The 19,773-nt window shown below is 36.1% G+C and overlaps 1 protein-coding gene across 1 annotated transcript in view; it reads left to right on the top strand.

The window, feature by feature from the left end:
• The window catches only part of col16a1 (collagen, type XVI, alpha 1), a 346,728-nt gene that overhangs the window by 9,331 nt on the left and 317,624 nt on the right, over window positions 1-19,773 (top strand). The window contains exon 2 of the mRNA XM_051936205.1: window positions 206-323. Coding sequence (XP_051792165.1) covers window positions 242-323 — 82 coding nt within the window. The 5' untranslated portion in view covers window positions 206-241. The remainder of the gene's footprint in view (window positions 1-205; window positions 324-19,773) is intronic.

Raw genomic sequence — 19,773 nt, 5'->3', positions numbered from 1 at the left:
ATGAATTATGTTAGTATGTTTCTGGTTTAAGTATTACCTTTTAATACTGCAACCTCTTCTTGGGATATTATTGCTTTGGTGAGTGAAGATGGATTGCAAGAGCCATGAAGAGAGCATTGAGCCTATTTTCACCCAAAAAGGAGCTCCAACTTGCATTAATTTTTCATTTTTGAAATGTTTCATTCCTTTGTGTTTTCCTTTTCAGGTCTATCTTCAACACTGTTTGGACACTAATGACATCATGTGGGTTGCTGGTATTTTTATAGTCTGGATATTTAACATATTTGAAGCATGCCAAGGAAATCTGCTTTCATCTACAAAAGGTATATTGCTTTATTTTTCTTTCTATAATGTCGTATTTGCTGCTTTCATTAAATGTCAAATGCATCTTAATTACCTATTTAACATTAGTTAGTAATTATTCAGTCATCAGTCCTAAAGTTTTTGGGTTACCCACTTTGTTTTTGAATTTACAGAATAAGCAGAGTAGGTGACATGAAGTTCTTAATATTTCACATATTTTAATATTGTTTTTATAGGATCTTTAAAGCATATTATTGAAGGTTAGATGCTACTTTGATTCTTGCCAGCTGCTTAAGGCTCATAATCTTGATTTCATTTAATTTGCATTTATTCATTTTATTTATTTGATGCAGAATGCACCAGCTGTATTATTTAGCAACAAGGTTTTTTACGAGGCTGTTAGACATTACCTTGCTTGCTTCATATACAAGGTGAGACACAAAAATAACCGGACTGGGCTTGGGGCTTTCCTGGAGACCGTCTGGAGGTCAGCCTAGCGTGAATCATAGAACTATATCCCCTCCTACACGCCCTCTCAAACCGTCGACTGGCTAGGTATATCCTGTGAATAGCCCAGTCAGTATTTGTACAACAATCGAGTTGCCGCTATAATGTCGGGTGAAAAAATTGAACAGAGAGTCAACATCAAGTTTTTCATGAAATTGAACAAAACGGCCACAGAAACTTATGAAATGATAAAAACAGTGTACAGTGATAACAGTTTCTCTTGGACACACGTTTTTGAGTGACACAAACATTTCAAGGAAGGACAAGAAAATGTGGAAGACATTCAATGCCTAGGTCGAGAGGGGGGGTGGGTGCTCCTCCATACTAGAATATTATTTGCAGCTTTACACACAGAGAACAGCAACGTTGAATATGAAAACCAATAAAATTAGTTGTTTTATTTGGACTGATAATGAGGTAAAATTGTTATTGAAAGAAGCGCTTGAGCATAAGGTGAGCAAAGTGGCTCAGAAATTGTAATGAGCAGGACATGAAGATGTGGAAAAAGATGATCTGCTGTGGCAACCCGTCCAGGAGCAGCCGAAAGAAGAAGAAGAAGAATCCAGTTAGCACAAACCACCAGAGCATGATATGAGTCTGCGTTGTCCAACCTCTCTATTTTCACCTATCCACACTGCAATGCTCAGCCACTGTTTTTAGAAATGTATGACCCTGGAGGGGTTGAAAATACTGTAGTGAGGATGGAAGGTGAAGACAGAGACCATATTTTTTACACAAAAAACATACAAGTTTTGACATTAAATAATGTGCGTGACCATGAAAGACAAAAAAGCAGCAAAAAAGTTTTCTAAACAATGTCTCGCCAGGGCATGTGCAGTGGCAGAGGCCTCTAGACTGCTAGTCATGTTGTGTTCATTTGAATGTGATTAGTGGCTTATTAGAGCTTGAATAAGAATCAATAGAATAAGAAAAATTTTGGAAATAATTAATTTAATTGAGAAGCTCATCATAAAAGCATATGGTTTTTCATTTTTAATGTGACCTTGTAACTATTTTTTTGGCTTGGAATGAAAGTTTTCCTGTGAAAACCAAACCATAGAGTAGTAAGGCAATTCTGGCTACAGCCCTAAATGTGCCTTCTGCAGTCTTTTGCCCTAGTAACCTCTGACATTTATTTATTGTCTATCTGTGTTGTTGAACAGAAAGATATAAGCATGCTTATTTCCATTAGATGTGCAAACACATAGATTTGGAATATTTTCCCTTCTTGTGCAACCTTTTGTTGTTTGCATGTACAACACAACCTGCTATTAAGATGGAGAGAGGATTTATTTCTGTTAATTTTCATTTCAATAGGTGAATAATTTTTTTATCTTGAAATATGTAATGCTGCTCTGTAGTATTTCCAGAGCAAATTTTCAGTTTTGGGTTGTAAGAACATTTTAAAACTGTGATTGCTCCTGTTATTGAAAGATTTTACCTGTAAATAAAAAAATAACTCCAGGTTATGACCGGCAGTCTAAGAATCATCATGCCATCAGTATATCTGTGGTATTTGTAAGAATCATCATGCCATCAGTATACCTGTGGTATTTGTACACTTGTAATTAAGCTAAGACTGCCCCATCGTATTTCAAGGAGTTTGAGATAAATTATTTTTAATTACCATTTCTTTTTTATTTTTAATTAATCTTTCAATGGTGTTTTCATTCCAGTTTCCTGTTCTATTCAGTAGCAGTAAGATAAATTCTGTTTTTAATCACAGTTGTCTTATGTGTCTCTTAACTTGTGTACCCTTTCATGCACCATTCTTCCTCTGCAAATGAGGTTAACTTCCTATAAAATGCACCAAGCATTATAATTTTGTGATTTTTGTTCCAGCTTTCATTGAAGTGTCATTTAGGTATATGTGCCAGTTTGTCCATTGTTTTTTGTTCACCTAAATTACTTCATAGTAGCATGCAGACTTTCTCTTTTAGTGTCTACAATATGATGGTAAAACATTAAGTGACAGTGAAATGTAAGAAGTCTTATGGAACTTACAACAAAATTGTCTTATAGAATTGGAAACAAAATATGGGCAACTGGAACTGACAACAGTTAGGAGAGACTACAAACACCAAGTGTCTACGACCTCATTATTTGTGCACTTAATGGATTTTTAATGTTTAGACTAAAGAATTGATAATTATAACTGAGAGACAATTTACATGTCTTATTTTTATGGTGACATATAAATGTGTCATCTCTGGGTATAGTTTCTGTTTATTGAGACTGTTAAGTTGATTAAAGCAAAGTGCTCAGTTTTACAAATGTTGTCTAACCTTGTGCAATGAAATAGGAAGGAAAAATGCTAGCATGCTATGTCATGTTAAAGTTTGTTAAAGTATGTTATCTTTCACAGGGGAAAGAGTTCAGCTATGCAGGAGCTTATTTGTGAGTAATAATATAAGACAAAATGAATTTTACTATCAGTTTATACAGGTCAATTGTAGTTATCTAGATTTTCCAAGGTAAAATTAAGGCAATGGTTTACATTTTAATTTTTTATCAATGTATGGAGATTTTTCCTACCCTTCATAAGTTCTTGTCAAGTAATGAAACTGATGTAGTGGACTTTCTAACAGGATGTAAATGTGTCTGATAAGCAGTAGCTTGCTTTCTGATTAAAGTGATTTAAAAAATGGATTTACAGTCCTTTTTTGTTTCAGTTCACCTGTTCATTATCTTCTAAGAACTCTGTACCAATTGCTATAAATTGAGATTTAGAATTTGAATCTGAAATCAAACCTTTAGGAAGCATCAATCTTCTCATATTGGTACAGAGCAAATTCCTCTTTGAGAGTGCACTTTCTTCTGTTATGACATTTAAATCAAAATATGTAGACTGCTTGACAAGAACAGAAATAACTTTGAAGATGATACCTCTGAAACCTAACTTTCAGTCAGTGTTCTCCACAACCAGATCTATTTACTGCATACCATATTTGTGAGGACATTAGATTATTATCATTCTGTTTAAAAAAGCTGAATAACTTTAGAATACTATGTGCAGATTGTGAAAGTTAACCCGCATATATGCATTTCAGTAGTTAAATATTATATTGATGACTGAATAGCATTTTACAAAATGTTTTTTCTAGGGGCACACATTAAATATATAGATCTGATAAGCCACAAGTGCTTGTAAACTACTGGTACAGAATGAGGGAAGATGGTAGGGTGAGGAGTGGTCACTGAACATTAGGGGTTACTTTTCTGCAATTACTGTCAGAATGGCTTATGTTCCTCTTTAAATAATTTTCTTTTTCTGTTTCAGTAAAATTTGATAACAAGAAAAACAAGAATGAGTCGTGGTATGTTTAGGCAAAGGAAATTGTGTGATTTAGGTTTCAGGAAATTGAGCAGTGATCTGAGGCATGGAATACCACATGTAGGTAGGTTTTAGTAAGGTGGCAGTGAAACTGAGTCTACTAGTGGCATAAGTTACCCAACATTGTCATTTATGGTACTGGGTCTTGTGGCATTAGGTTCAAGACACAATTTATCTTTTTTTCTATAGTCCTTGTGCCGTACTGTGTGGGATGGTGCTTGGGGACCCTTCAGTATAACTTTAAATGTCAAAAAACAAGTAAACATACAATACCTAAAATAGTCTGTGGACCAGTCTAGTACTAAATGGAATGAACTTTTGCCTCTGGAACATCCTGAATGTTTTAGACATGAATTCATGAAGTTGCTGGAAACATTTTGTTAGTGATTTTGGTTGTCTGTCTCACCTTCTGTGTCATATTATCCCAAAGGTTTTCAGTCAAATTGAGATTTGTGTAAATCATCAAAGTAAACTGTTCTTTGAACTAGCCTGAGATGCTGACTGCTTTGTGGCACATTATCCTGCTTGAAGCATCCTTATGAAAATGAGTAGACTATGGCTTAAAAGGGATGCACATGATCAGTATCAATGCCTACAGTATGTATGCTGTGTCACTCAAATGACACTCAGTTGGAATTGAGGTCTAATGTATACCAAGAAAACATTCCCTACTTAGTACTGCCACCAGCTTGTATTGTGTACGCAATCACAAGGCAGGATGGAGTCATAGATTATTTCTATTTATGCAAATTACTCTCCTTGGCCCTGGGCTCTTTAAGTCATAGCAAATGTTGAGATTCATTAGACCTTTGATTTTTTCCAGTTTTGAAACATCTAGTTTGTACACTGTAGCCTCATTTTTCTTTTCTTAGCTCCGAGTCGAGGAACCTGGCATGATTTACTTCTGCTGCTCATGAAATGTGTTGTTATTTGTTAGAATAAATTCTAGTAGTAAATCAGTGTTCCAGATCTTTCATAAAAATTAACCATGTAACTCAAATCACTGTGCTGAACATTGGATTGACCATCACTGGGCTGGATTAACCACCAATGGCCAACGTTAGTAGTTGGTACTTGATTAAACATATAAGCAAATGGCTGTTAATTGAGAGAAACAACTCAATTTTTCCTTTGCTGGCTAAGGAATTTGATGTTTGTTCTCTGTGTAGAGGCAAAAACCTGAGTTTGTGTCCTACTCTGCATTTAGAGCAACTCACAGCTGAAATGCTGACTGTGTAAGACAAACCCTGATTCATACACACTAGACTCAGAATCTAATTGATTTCTTATTGTATGGAGTTTGCATGTGACCCTCATTTTTTCAGTTTACTCTCACATACTTAGTAAACCTAAATTGGCTTTATGTATGTGTCTTACAAGTCATGTAATTTTAAAATTAATTATGGTTTTAAAAATATTCCGGCTACATGTATTAATTATTTTTTGCCTCTAAAGCAAAGCATATTTTTAAATTTTCATAATTTAGCATCAATGCAACACCATTTTTCTTATTTATTCTTGTGTTAACAATTCCTGAGTCTCCTTGTCAAGACTCAACCTTTGGTTTCCAGGGAGTGCACTTTTGGTGGTCATGGCTTCTATTGTCATTGTTGCTGCGCTTTCTCTCTTCATCTAACATTGCGGGTTGCATAAAAACCCTTAGTGTGATTCTATTCAGGTTTTTTCTGGTGTCGAATTGCTATTACTTTTTGACTCTGTTTCTGGTTAACGTCAGATTTTTAAAGGGGCCCCAAGGCTCATTGGTTTTAAAAGGCAAACACCTGTGTTGATTTTGTTATCCTTGTTTTAATGGATTATTTATTTGATTTTAACCTCCAAATGGACACTATTCTTTTTATATTTATTGAAAGATTTGCACTGCACTTTTGAACACTGTTTAGGTTTGTTTATAATAAAAGCACTTGCCCTTTTATACATCCATCCCTTGTAGACTGTGTATGTGTCCTCACTTGCCGTGACCTATCTGCAGGTTACATTATTGATGGTGGCAGGTTCAAGAGGATCCTAAAATGAAGTGAGAGCATGGAGCCAACCTGCATCATCACATGCCAATCCAGCATGTTGACCTTACTATAAATTAGAAAATTAGAACATTAGAACAATCTAGACGAGAGCAGGCCATTCAGCCCAACAAAGGCTGAATATATATTGTGATGAGCTGCCACGGACACGGCCATTTCCCAGCCGGGTCACCAGCTGGTTGGAAGGACTGGGGGAGGGAGCATCCACAAGGCAGTACCTTCCCTGGGGCACTAGAAGGCAGCCCCCCTGAGCGGCTCTGGCACCATGGATTCCCACAGAGCATGCTGAGAGTTGGAGTTTGGCATAGCCCTGTTGGGTTCCTTGTGGACCGCCAGTGGTAGCTGTAGAACCCTACTTTGGGTTTGCATCACATCTGGGAGTAATTCCAGTTAATCCTGATGAGGCAACTGGAACACTCCCAGGTGTGCGTCACACCATTCGAGGGGCCAGAGTCAGAAGAAAGAGGGATGAAGCTTGCTGGAGGAGGGGGAGTAGTGGTGGTGAAGAAGAGAAAGATTGTGCTGTAGACTGTGCTGCTGGGTACTTGTACTGTACTATTGTGGGGATCGAGTGAGAAGAGTTCCCAATTTGTAAATAAACATGCTTGTTGACTGAACTTGTAGGCTCTGTGGCTGTTGTGTCCAGGGTTTGGGGAGCTGTACACCCCCTGGTTTCCACTATATATTTAGCACCTCAACGCCGGGAGGACTGGGGGAGCAAGCTTGGCCAGAGCATTATCTCCTCCGGAAGACTAGGTGGTAGCCGCCCTGGATGACAGCAGTGCCTCGGACTCCCGCAGGGCTCCATGGGAGTTGGAGTTTGATACAGCCTTGTTGGGGTCTGTGGACATCGCTAGGGGGTTATGCAGCAGATGTGTGGCGGAAGTGCTGCCAGAAGTCCATCACCGAGCACCTGGAGCACTTCCGGGTGCCTTATGTAAGGGGCCAGTGGACTCCTCCCGGAGAGCCAGAGTCGGGAGGAGGAAGACGAAGCTTGACTGGGAGAAGTAGAGGAGAGAAAAGAGAGACAGAGAGAAAGAGACAGAGAGAGAAAGAAAATGTTGTGCTATATGGTGCTGGTGAGACTGTGTTATAGTTGTGGGAAACGGGGAAGGTGCTTCTCACGAGGAAAAAGAACAATAAAGTCCTGTGTCCTGGTATTTGTGCCTCCTGTGTCTGTCTGTGTCAGGTAGGGTGGCTGTTACGCACCCTGTTGGTGCCACAATATATATATAGTGCAAATTTGACTCACCTACTCATCAACAAAACACAAAAATCTGACATTAGGCAGGATGGTACATCTTGGGCACTAGGCATCCACTTTTATAGGATATTTCTGTATATCAATATTTAGGGGCAAAACCCCCATACAATAAAACACTAAATAACTGAAAAATCTCTAAAACGCTTTGACAAAGTTGATTAAAATTTGGTGATGTTACAGAAGAAATAAAATTAGCCGATATGTGTTTTGTTTTTTTTATTTAACACTATTCATTAATACTATACTAACTAACCAGCTGTTCGCTGCAGTGAAAGCTTGTTTTATGCAAATGAAGGATGCACCCAAAGTGAATGACGGCCCATGTGAATATGACGACTATCCATATGGTGGACTGATGACTGATGAAGGGGTAGTGTCCTGGACGGGAATTAAAAGTTATAATCACAATATAAAATGGAAAAAAAAGTTTGGCAGAACTCAAGGAAGATGCAAAACTTAATGGTCAGCAGGTGCTGTTTTTTGCTGTTGACTACTGGTGCTTTTAGATGTGTATTGGCTTACAGTATATCTTGCTTATCCATTCCACTCTGTTGATCTCCAGCCCCTGCTCGTGGCACTGAACATCATCCCTCCTGTCACCCCCTGCTCTTTCTTGGTTAAAAAAACTACAAACATTGTGTTCAGAAATGTTAGTTACATAGTAATTCTGCTATTCCTGATTAACCAGTGGCACTATAACTGACTCCCATTGCCTTACAAAATTTCCCGGCCTAATAATAATAACAATAAGTGCTTAAATGGAAAGCTAGTTAAAAAATAAATATTAGGTAAGAATAATTACAAACATGGAATTATTATAAATAATTTCCTGACTTTAAAAGTGAATTCATGTTAGCATCTCAGTAATAAATGCAAGTTGGAAACCATAAACAAAACAAATACATATCAGAGTTTGTTCTAGATGTTTTTTAATATCATTTACCATTAATTGGATGACAACAAACATGACCACAGCCATGAAGTCATTCTTGTGAAGTCTCACGTGGTTCGGTGAAACTGATTTCGGTTAAGTGAAGGGAAGGGAAACAACAAGGGAAGAAACAATATAAATGCCCATTATGGTTATTGTTTGCGTGATCACAGCTGTAACTGGATTGATGCAGCTAATCATTCAATAAAATAATCTGTTCTTGTCTTGTTTTCTTTCTTTTTTTTAAAGAGATCATTTTCCATGGATCTTTCTCCTTATTACTCTGCTGATTGTCATTTGTCAATTTTATTATTTTATTATCAGTGAGAGTTTTTAAATGCAAATTCTTGCTAAACTTGTTTACCATTTGGTGCTCCGTAATTATGTAAATATTTATTAAAGGCATAAACTACACAGCATGCAGCAGTGACCATTGTATTAGTCCCACTGCTCTAGTTACCTAGTTTGGCCTCCCTGCACTATAGTTTGGCTTCATGTACACAAAGTGTAGACTTACTGTAAATTTAGAGGCAGGAGATCATAGACGCAGTAACACTGAATCATTAGTAAAAGCATAAAACAGTGTCTTAAAGTATATTGCAACCTCCCCAACCAATCCTTAAACCATTGTTTTTTGTACTGGATTGTCAACAATTTAAGGTGGGTCCCACGATAAGATAACAATATGTTGTCCTGAAAAGGACACTACATGTTAGACTTACATATATGTTACTTCTTAGATTAAATCTTAGAGCACTGAACAAAAGGGAACTACAACATTTTTTCACAATAACTAAGAACCAATCCAAGCCTCTTGTTTCTTTAATCAAAAATTAAAATATCCTCTGAAATTTGCTTGAACAGACTTTCTAAATACAGTTGTTACTTTTTTTATAAATAAGAAGTTTTTAAGCTTCTGATGCTGTCTACAGGAGATTAATTCATTATAACCAAAGTACAGGTATGTGATGGAACAGTGTTCTGATTGCAGATTATTGTCTCTAAGAAGTGGTTAAAATGTTACTTAATTTGACACATTGTAGAGGAAGTGTTCTCACATGTAACACATGTAAGTGTCTGAAAATTTGAGGAATGGCATCAAACTAAACTGCCGTTCTCATATGGCTAATACTTATTTTGTGCACAGGTCAATGGAGATAAAGGTTACATGGGCCCATAAGTGAATGAAAAAGTCTTAAACTTACCAAATATGTTCACTTTGAAGCAGCAAAGGTTTGATTTCAGAAAACATGCCTTCTGAGGTTATGAGGCATCCTTGTGATAATGAGAGGAGCCTAGAAATAACTTTTATCTTAAGTTCTTGGAACTTTTTTCTTGAGGTAAGGATAGATTTCCTGTTCACTTTTTGGCTCACAGCCTCTGTTGTGGGTGGAGTTATGACAACCCCACCAACCTCCAGTACTAAGCTATAATATATTCATGCTTATAATCCTACTTTTGCTTCAGCAATTCTGTTTCTTCAGAGGTTACATTCTGCCATGGCTTGTAAAAAGAGAGGTGCACGCTCAAATAATATAAAAACGAATTGGCACTGCTAAAGTAGGCCAAGTGTGTGTGTATGTGTGTGTTCACCATGTAATGAACTGGCACTCAGTTGAGGTGTTGTTCCTGCCTTGCGCCCAATGCTTACTGGCCAAGACTTCACCTGCCCTGTGACCCTGCCCTGGATAATCAGGTTAGGAAGATGAATGGATTATTATTATCATTATGTAATATATGCCTGAAGTGGAGAAAAATATATGAATGCATTAACCTTCTTTCTAGCGCTTGTTCCGTGTTGATGCAGGGTGTGCATTTAGGACATGCCAGAGCATCTCCATGGCCCAGCATTCATTTTATGCATCCCCAGACTAATCGAGCCATCATTTCTTTGGGTGCCCGCATGGCTGTCTTTGTCACTGACTGGTTGTTGATTCAGATCAAGTAGCCACACCATCAAAAGCATGCTTTTCTTTTTTATTGGAGTAATGGATAGAACATATTGAGAATAGCAGTTAATAATAATAATAATGTTGGGAGGCAACATTGTGCAACGGTAGCACTGCTTTCTCATAGTGAAGGAGACTGAGGTCTGCATGTGAATGAAGTTTACATGTTCACCCCAGATGCTCTGGTTTCCTCCCACAGTCCAGATGCATGCAGGTTAGGTAGATTGGCATTGTTAAAGTGGCCTCTGTATGTGTTTGTTTGTCCTGTGGTGGACTGGTGCCCCGTCCAGTTATTGTTCCTGCCTTGCATCCAATGTAAATCACAGTCCACACTCTTTTTTCATGTGTAGCTTCTGGCTGATGGAATGAGCTATCTACTTCCACTTTTGAAGCTTTGACTCCCTCAGTGTTGTTCAAGAAGCGTTTGAAGACTCTTTTGTTTGGTAAATTCCTGTCTAAGTGATAGCTATAAAGTTTTACTAATATTGGAATTGTAACTAGCTTATATTTTGTTTTCTGTTGTGGAAATCAATTTTGTACCCTTGTCCTGAAACACTTGTTCCCAAATAGTCCCCAGACTGATGTTACTCGATAATGTTGACCTCATTTGTAAGTCACTTTGAATAAAAGTATCTCCTAAGCAAATAACTGTAAGTGTATATGCTAGTTGGGATTGGTCCAGCTGTCCCTGTGGCAGTCTTTTCTCTGGTTAGGAACGAGGATTGATAGATGAATGGATACCCAACTTCGACTTGCAAAATAATGAATTTATCCTTTAATGAGATTTATATATAGTTTTTTTTATGATCACAGCAGCATGCATTTCTTCTTTTTTCTGTCAATATTGTAAAATAAAGCATGTCCTAAAACATGTCCAAAATTATTATGTGATGGCTTTGCACATACAATGCAGTTTAATCAATTACTTCAATAAATCATTGCGGTCTGAAAGTGTATTTATAAAAAACTGTATCAATGAAAACTGTGTAAGTATGCCGAGTTTTATGTAGGGGAGTTGGAGAAACAGAATATGAGTAGTTTGTGATAAAAAGACTGTAGGTTTACAAACATTACAGGGACTATAGAGGGTGTGAGCTCAGCCAGGAAACCTCCTAATCAGTCCAGGGTATCATTTGTGACGGCTTCCAACAATTTGCTTAACTTACATTGGTCTAATTGCAGTTTGTTTTTAATTTGTTTTTCTGTTTTTCTTCAGCCTCAGGATATAAAGCTTAAAATGATTGACTTGCCAATTGAATTTATCTTCACTATGGAACAAAGTAGAAGGTTCCTCACCACGGTGTTCCATGTTTAAGGGCAAATATTGTTTATGTGGCTTAAGACTGCTTTGCTGCTGTAATGTTCAACTCATTATTGAGGCTAGCTGAAATCAAAAATATCTTATTTCAAACACAGAGTATCCCAGATAGAAAGACAGAAAAATGTAATACCCCTAGAAAATCACATTTAATTTAAACACATAGTGGTCTGAAAAATTGTGTCGTTTTGAATAAAGACATATTGTGATATTTAAACTTATTGTTTTCATTTCTGCAGTACCAAAGTTTTTCCATTTTTGTCTTTTCTCAATTTCATTTATCTAGTTCCTTCCTAAGTTAAGAAACAATTACACCGGGTAACAAAATAAAAAATTTTTTTGTCACACGAGTCAATATACAGTAGGTGAATCTATGGTATTTTACGTGCTGAATTCACATATCTAATTAGACCTTCTCTATCGCAAAATGAGTTCAAATGACATACAAATCAAATTTACAATATATTTACACTATATATACATGCTAGGAACATCTCACCTAAAAGGTAGAGATATATAATTTTCTGCCGTATTTGGCCATAGGAATATCCTTCAAACATGCTGGGACTCCAATTGCCTTGGTATTGCTTTCCCATTTCAGAAGTGCTCTAATGAAAAATTCTGGAAAGTTAGAAAATGTTCACAGACATCAGTAAAATGTTTTAATCCTGAATTTAACTTTATACAGCCTAAAAAGACATAATTCACAAACTATGATCAATACAAAATTGCATTTGAGAAGTCAGCATGAAAAATTACTTGAAGTCAGCATGAAAAATTACTTTTAAAACATCCCTAAGTTGTTTTGTAACAAAATCTTTGTTGATCAGTTGTTATCTGTGCCATTCTTTTTGTCATCTAATGCATCCCATTGTTCTATGCTTGGTTATAGAAAACCAGACACAAGGGTAGAAATTGTTTTCTTCTCTGTTCGAGACTTATGAAGGATAACTGTGTTTTCTTTAATGCAATAGATATGCATTGGACATTCAGTTTCACCTGGGCCACATAAAGGAGGAGAATTCCATTAAAGCGTGTTTTATATCTTGATTGAGTATTAGCCAAGAGTAGCACATCCTGGCTTTGGTGTACAGAAATGGATGAGGGCAATCCATTCTTAGTATAATGTCCTTGTCAAACTACGGCAAAAGAAGGCACATTACAAAACACTGAAGATACAATTTAAAGAGCAATACAAGATCATTGAATCATAAGATAATGCACAGAATATATAAAACTAGAAGTGTGTACAGAATAAGTTTCTGCATGAGAGAAGATTGATAAAAACTGTTAATAAATAACATAGTTGATGCATAAGTGTCAGATGGAAAAAAAATAATTTAAATAATAAGTTCTGCATTTTTTTTAGTTGAAGTTATAGTTAGTTGTATTAATTTGCTACATTGCTACATTGTGACCTAAAGTGAAGCATTTTTTATAAATTTAAAAAATACGTTGTGTTCTTGCATCTTAGAATGGGGCTCTATGGAACCCCATGTCTATACAGTATATGTGATATACTGTATAAAGCCATAAAACTTCCTAGATATATCACTTTGAAGCAGAGATTCAAAGGTTTCAATTTAAGAAAGTGTGCCTTCTGCGTTATTGAAGTATTCTTGTGATATTGGAAGGAAACAAAATAATCATTTAACACAGATTTTTGATCCTGTTTTCTTGAGGTAATGATATGTTTTTTACTCACTTGTGTGCTTGCAGCAGCTGTTGATTTTTTTTAATGCACGTTTAATCACTGTTGCTGCCAATATATCAATAAAAAAACTCAGCACAGTGTTTTTAACTGATTAAATTAATTAACTCTGATGCCAGTCAATTTGTATGTACATTCAGACTCCATGTAGACCCTGACTTAGTTAGGCAGAAATGACAGCCCACTCTAAATATGTTAGAAGATCTGTACTCTACTGAATATACTGAACTTCAGCCTTAGTTGAATTGGCTTTGGTAAACTGCCTATATAGTGAGTGTATGTGTGTGTTTGCTCCGCAATGAACTGGTGACCATTTTGGGAATTGTTATTGCCTTGCATCTGATGCTTGCTGGGATAGATTCCAGCTAGACTGTGACCCTGCCTTGGATAAGGGAGTTAGGAAGATGGATGGATGCAGGGCTTGAAGTTTGGCAGTATGCACTGATATGTAGTATTGGCTTCCTCCTGTTTGAGCACTGGATGAATGCCTATAATGTCTGTTGAGTTCTTGTCACTTCATTGCCTGCTATGTGAGTTCAATAATCTGTCACTGAAGCAAACATGCGCTTTATCAATCCAGCTGGAAGAGGGAGTATCTTCCTTATAATTGAAAACTTATATGTGATCACAAGTGTGAGTTTTTTTCATTATTATTGTCTAGTTTTCTACAGAGCAGAGAGAGCAAGGGTACCGTAGAGTAAGATGAATGGGAAGTTGGAATATGTGGTTTTGCAGAATGTATCTCAAGATGTGGATCAATACTCAATAAAATTTTTGATGTTGGATATATTTGGTCAGTTTTAAGGCTTTTTCTGTCATTTACTGATGTGGAGTTTCACAGAGCCCATTGTAAGATGCAAGAACAAAGTATTTTTAGAATTTATAAAAAAACACTCCACTTCAGAACACAGTTTTATGTGTCAAATTAATATATGCCATGATTGTGAAGAAATAACTTTGACTTGAAAAATAAAAAAATCATCCCTTAAGGAGAGCTATTTTTGGAAATTTGGAATGAAAGAGCTAAACACATTATTTAAGAATTTGTCAGCTTGTCTTTGAAAAAGTGAAAGGATTTGTATAATTGAAACTTTCATACTTAATAATGAAAAGCAGGATCAATCGTCAGTCTGGTGGAGTAGTATTGTCATGCCAGGGGATCATTAAAGTTACTGTATGTTGTGGAGAGACATGTCTTCCAGTCAAGAGCAGATGATTCCCTCATTGTGTACCTTGGATATAGGTAAAATCAGGTTATGTGCCAGACAATCTTAAAAGAAAGGAAATTCTCTTATACACACCCTGAGGCATAGTCACCTAGTCTTTTTTTCAATGCTTCTTTTTTACCACTTGAAAAAAATGACTAAATAAAAAGGATATTGTAATTCTTGTAATCTTTATTTCTATTCTATCATGGTTTTAGATTTTTTTTTGGTGTAAACAATACTGAATATATAAGTAAGCTGAGAAAATGAAGGACTTAGATTCAGCCTATAGTGCCAGAAGCATTTCATACTGCTGTCCCAAGGTTTGTTTACTATAATGGCTAAATGTTTTGATGTACAGTATTGACATTATGTATGACAATTCTTTTTGGCACAACTATTGAGGCAGATATAGCAATTTTTGCCATTTTAAAATGTGAGGTTGAAATGTGACATCAGAAGCGCTTGTGGACCTGTTTTCCCCATTTAGTTTTTTCCTAATGTTTCCCTTAGTAAACCGTTTAAGGACTCGCGGGGTCCTTAAAAGGTTAAAAGTTTTTTTTTGTTTATTATACTGACAACATCTGAAGTAGAAATTAAGACTATTACATCCATTCTAACCTAGCAGAAGTCTTGGTTTAAAAAGTTACTCCTTTTTTAGGGAACTCTTAGAAATATAAAAGTCAAGGAATAGTATGTAATTTCTGATGATGACCTTGCTTCCTTTAAAGGAGGTTTGTGCTCTTTAGAGAAAACGTGAAGTTTAAGCTCCGTAGCCTGCTCTCCTGATTGCATATCCCACTAATTATGTCCTGTTAACAACATGGACGTTATTATTATTATTATTTTAATTGTTTGCAAATGTGCACTTTCATGTTTTTGTTTGGTTGGTTTATGTTGGGGTTGAATAAAAACACTACTGTTCTTAAATAAAAATAATTTATTAAAAAAACATTTCTCTCACGTAAGAAAAAAACACACACCCACACAGAAACTATGAGTAGTCTCTTGTTGAAATCCTAAAATACAATATTAGGGATAGATAGAAGAAACATCACTTTAAGTTGTTTGTACCTAATAAGAGTTGAGTACTTAACAGTCTAATAACCAAAAAAATTGTAGTGTTTTGAAACCTTCAACTCCCGGCAGGGTTATATCAAGTAAAAAAGGTTGGCCAACCCCGTGCTTAAAGATGTCACACAACAGTTGATCACATATGTGTCAGTAGTCTACTGTAGTCAAGCATTTACTTTGATTGATGGGCCTACTGTTATCCCAAATTACGCTGTGTTACTACCTGGACTGTGGAGTCGGTAAATAAATTCTTCGACTTCGACTCCGACTCCTTAGTTTCTGGTACTTCTGACTCCGACTCCTTTGTATTCAATATGCTAATGTATTTTCCATGTTGATTGAAGGAAGGCAACAACACATCATTTAACCACAGAACTACTGGCTAGGAAGCTGACTCTCTACCGTATTGGCCAGTTAAGGTTTTATTTATTGTTTTTATCAAGTGGCTGTAAAGTAGTAGCATGCATAAAAATCAGGAAAAGGAACTTTACCAGTTCAATAATTATAAATCACATTCTTCGGTGGTTTTAAAACAAAACAAAGCTTAACTACATGAACAAAAAACAGTTTATATATTAAATTTGAAATACAGTTCTAGAGTAGAATAGCTGTTAAATGCAATCCAAAATTAACTCAATGCAGTGTTCTAAGAAACAGAATTGCTTCTGCCAGATCCTCTTTCATAGAAGCTCCTAAATCTGACTTGGATCAACAAAGTTGGCTTCTTCTGCAGTCTTTTAATTCTTTAAAAACTCCTGCTGGAATCTCTTTATGTGGACATTTACTGGTAGTTTATCTTTCATGCATAGGAGACATCGCTTTGCTTTTGAAACTTCCATTTTGTCCAAGTAGAAATCAAAGTCCAATTCTTCATTTGAAGAGGATGATCCTGAGTTACCAATGCTTATAGCTTTATCCAGTGGTGGTGTTTCAGGTAGTAGTAATCCCTTCATGTGAACGGCTACATCACATTGCCAATTAGAGTAGCTGCATGACGATCTTTCAAAAATTTCAAAATCTTCTAGAGCAGGTGGTGTGCAAAGTTATGCTTAAGTTCAACCCTGGGTGAGAGCATATGTTGAGAGTGCAGACAGAACCCCTGAACACACATCTGGCCATAGCACACACCTAAACCTACATCATTACAGTTTTTTACACTCAAATGAACTTGTTAAACACATGTACCATAATCCAGATTACAATATGTGAATATCAGGTTGATAATAGCTCAGTTGAACTTCACACTAGTAGAACACAACTATGCACTGGGCTTTATTCTTACATCAGAGAAGTACGTAATTATGACTGTTGTTTGTGAAATGGGACATTTGAACTTGCTGTGTTTTATTCATTGCAATTTAAATTTATTAGTAGTTGGAGTCGGTACATTTTTGCCGACTCCGACCCTGACTCCAGGTACCCAAAATTGTCTCCGACTGCGACTCCTGGACTCCGACTCCACAGCCCTGGTTACTACTAGGACTGTAAAATTAGCCAAAAACTAAGGGTTGAATATTCCAATTAAAAGTAACCATTTGAATGTGCACTAAAACTTCAATTATCCATCAGCAGCTGGGACTGAGGCGGTGGCAGATGAAAGAAAAGATGGATAACAGAACAGCTACTTTAAAAATGATATAAAATAGATTAGCAAATAATCATATTTATTTAAAAAACAAAACTATGTTACAAAATATATTATTGACAAAATTATTAACTCATTTAATTAACTCAATTAACTCATATAATATTGTAATGACCAGCGTAATAAGCCAACACAACTCAGAGGTACTGGAATTTTCTACATTTTATGACGGTGCCCTGTCTTTTTCTCTGTTATCTTGGTTACAGAGCACACCTCAAATGAATGAAAGTTTTCTCTACCAATCAGTGTATTTCCTGCCACTCACATTCTCTCTTTCTCTATACAGTAAACACTATTGCTTATTGTTTCCTGACTCCCTACTCCTAACTTCTGTCACTCATCTCCCTAGAGGTGTGTCTGCCCCTTATAGAACAGAAGCCCTTCACCCAGTCCCATCACTTACACAGCATTCCACCTTTTCTGCTCCCCCATAGCACATCACAAGCTGCCTGCAAGTCACAATATATTATCAAAACATAATATAACAATTTAAAAATAATTACAGTACAGAAGACCATTAAAATTAACACCTTAACATTAATACAGAATAACATTTCCATTAGTGGTTTCCATTTTTAACACCTTTTTCAATTTTGTTGGCCTCAAGCTTTATATCATTCACTGTTGTTCTTCCTACTCCGTAAATCGAAGCAATACTTGAAGCACTTTCACTGTTTCATAAACGTTTAATAATTTACATTTTTTCTGACAATTCTAAAACCACACACTTATGTTTATCAATCATAACAATGTATAGTATATTAATTATATATATATACTAGCAAAATATCCGCGCTTCGCAGCGGAGAAGTAGTGTGTTAAAGAAGTTATGTAAACATATATATACATAAACATATATACTTATATATACATATCTACATATACACATATCTACATATATACATATATATATATATATACATATACACATCCACATATATATACATATATCAACATATATATATATACACATACATATACACACATACATATATATATATATATATATATATATATATATATATATATATACACATACAGACACATATATACACATATATACATATCTACATACATACACATCTATCTATCTATCTATCTATCTATCTATCTATCTATCTATCTATCTATCTATCTATCTATCTATCTATCTATCTATCTATACTGTATATATATCTCTATCTATCTATCTATCTATCTATCTATCTATCTATCTATCTATCTATCTATCTATCTATCTATCTATCTATCTATACAGTAATCCCTCGCTATATCGCGCTTCGCCTTTCGCGGCTTCACTCCATCGCGGATTTTATATGTAAGCATATTTAAATATATATCGCGGATTTTTTGCTGGTTTGCGGATTTCTGCGGACAATGGGTCTTTTAATTTCTGGTACATGCTTCCTCAGTTGGTTTGCCCAGTTGATTTCATACAAGGGACGCTATTGGCAGATGGCTGAGAAGCTACCCAGCTTACTTTTCTGTCTCTCTTGCGCTGACTTTCTCTGATCCTGATGTAGGGGGATTGAGCAGGGGGGCTGTTCGCACACCTAGACGATAAGGACGCTCGTCTAAAAATGCTGAAAGATTATCTTCACGTTGCTATCTTTTGTGCAGCTGCTTCCTGAAAGGACATGCTGCACGGTGCTTCGCATACTTAAAAGCTCGAAGGGCATGTATTGATTTTTGATTGAAAAACAAACTCTCTCTCTCTCTCTCTCTTCCTGCTCCTGACGGAGGGGGTGTGAGCTGCCGCCTTCAACAGCTTTGTGCCGCGGTGCTTCGCATACTTAAAAGCAAACAGCCCTATTGATTTGTTTGCTTTCCTCTGTCTTTCTGACAGACTCTGCTCCTGACGCGCACTCCTTTGAAGAGGAAAATATGTTTGTATTCTTTTAATTGTGAGACGGAACTGTCATCTCTGTCTTGTCATGGAGCACAGTTTAAAAGAGACAAATGTTTGTTTGCAGTGTTTGAATAACGTTCCTGTCTCTCTACAACCTCCTGTGTTTCTGCGCAAATCTGTGACCCAAGAATGACAATATAAAAATAACCATATAAACATATGGTTTCTACTTCGCGTATTTTCTTATTTCGCGGGTGGCTCTGGAACGCAACCCCCGCGATGGAGGAGGGATTACTGTATATATATCTATCTATATATATACAGTATCTATCTATCTATCTATCTATCTATCTATCTATCTATCTATCTATCTATCTATCTATCTATCTATCTATCTATATTTATATATATATACATATATAGCAAAATACCCGCGCTTCGCAGCGGAGAAGTAGTGTGTTATCTATCTATCTATCTATCTATCTATCTATCTATCTATCTATCTATCTATCTATCTATCTATCTATCTATCTATCTATCTATCTATCTAAAGAGGTTATGAAAAAGAAAAGGAAACATTTTAAAAATAACGTAACATGATTGTCAATGTAATTGTGTTGTCATTGTTATGAATGTTGCTG

Source organism: Erpetoichthys calabaricus, chromosome 14 (assembly GCF_900747795.2).
Source record: "Erpetoichthys calabaricus chromosome 14, fErpCal1.3, whole genome shotgun sequence".
Classification (NCBI taxonomy): Eukaryota; Metazoa; Chordata; class Cladistia; order Polypteriformes; family Polypteridae; genus Erpetoichthys; species Erpetoichthys calabaricus.
Note: the sequence above shows the minus strand (reverse complement) of the source record. Positions and strands in the feature narration are given on the sequence as shown.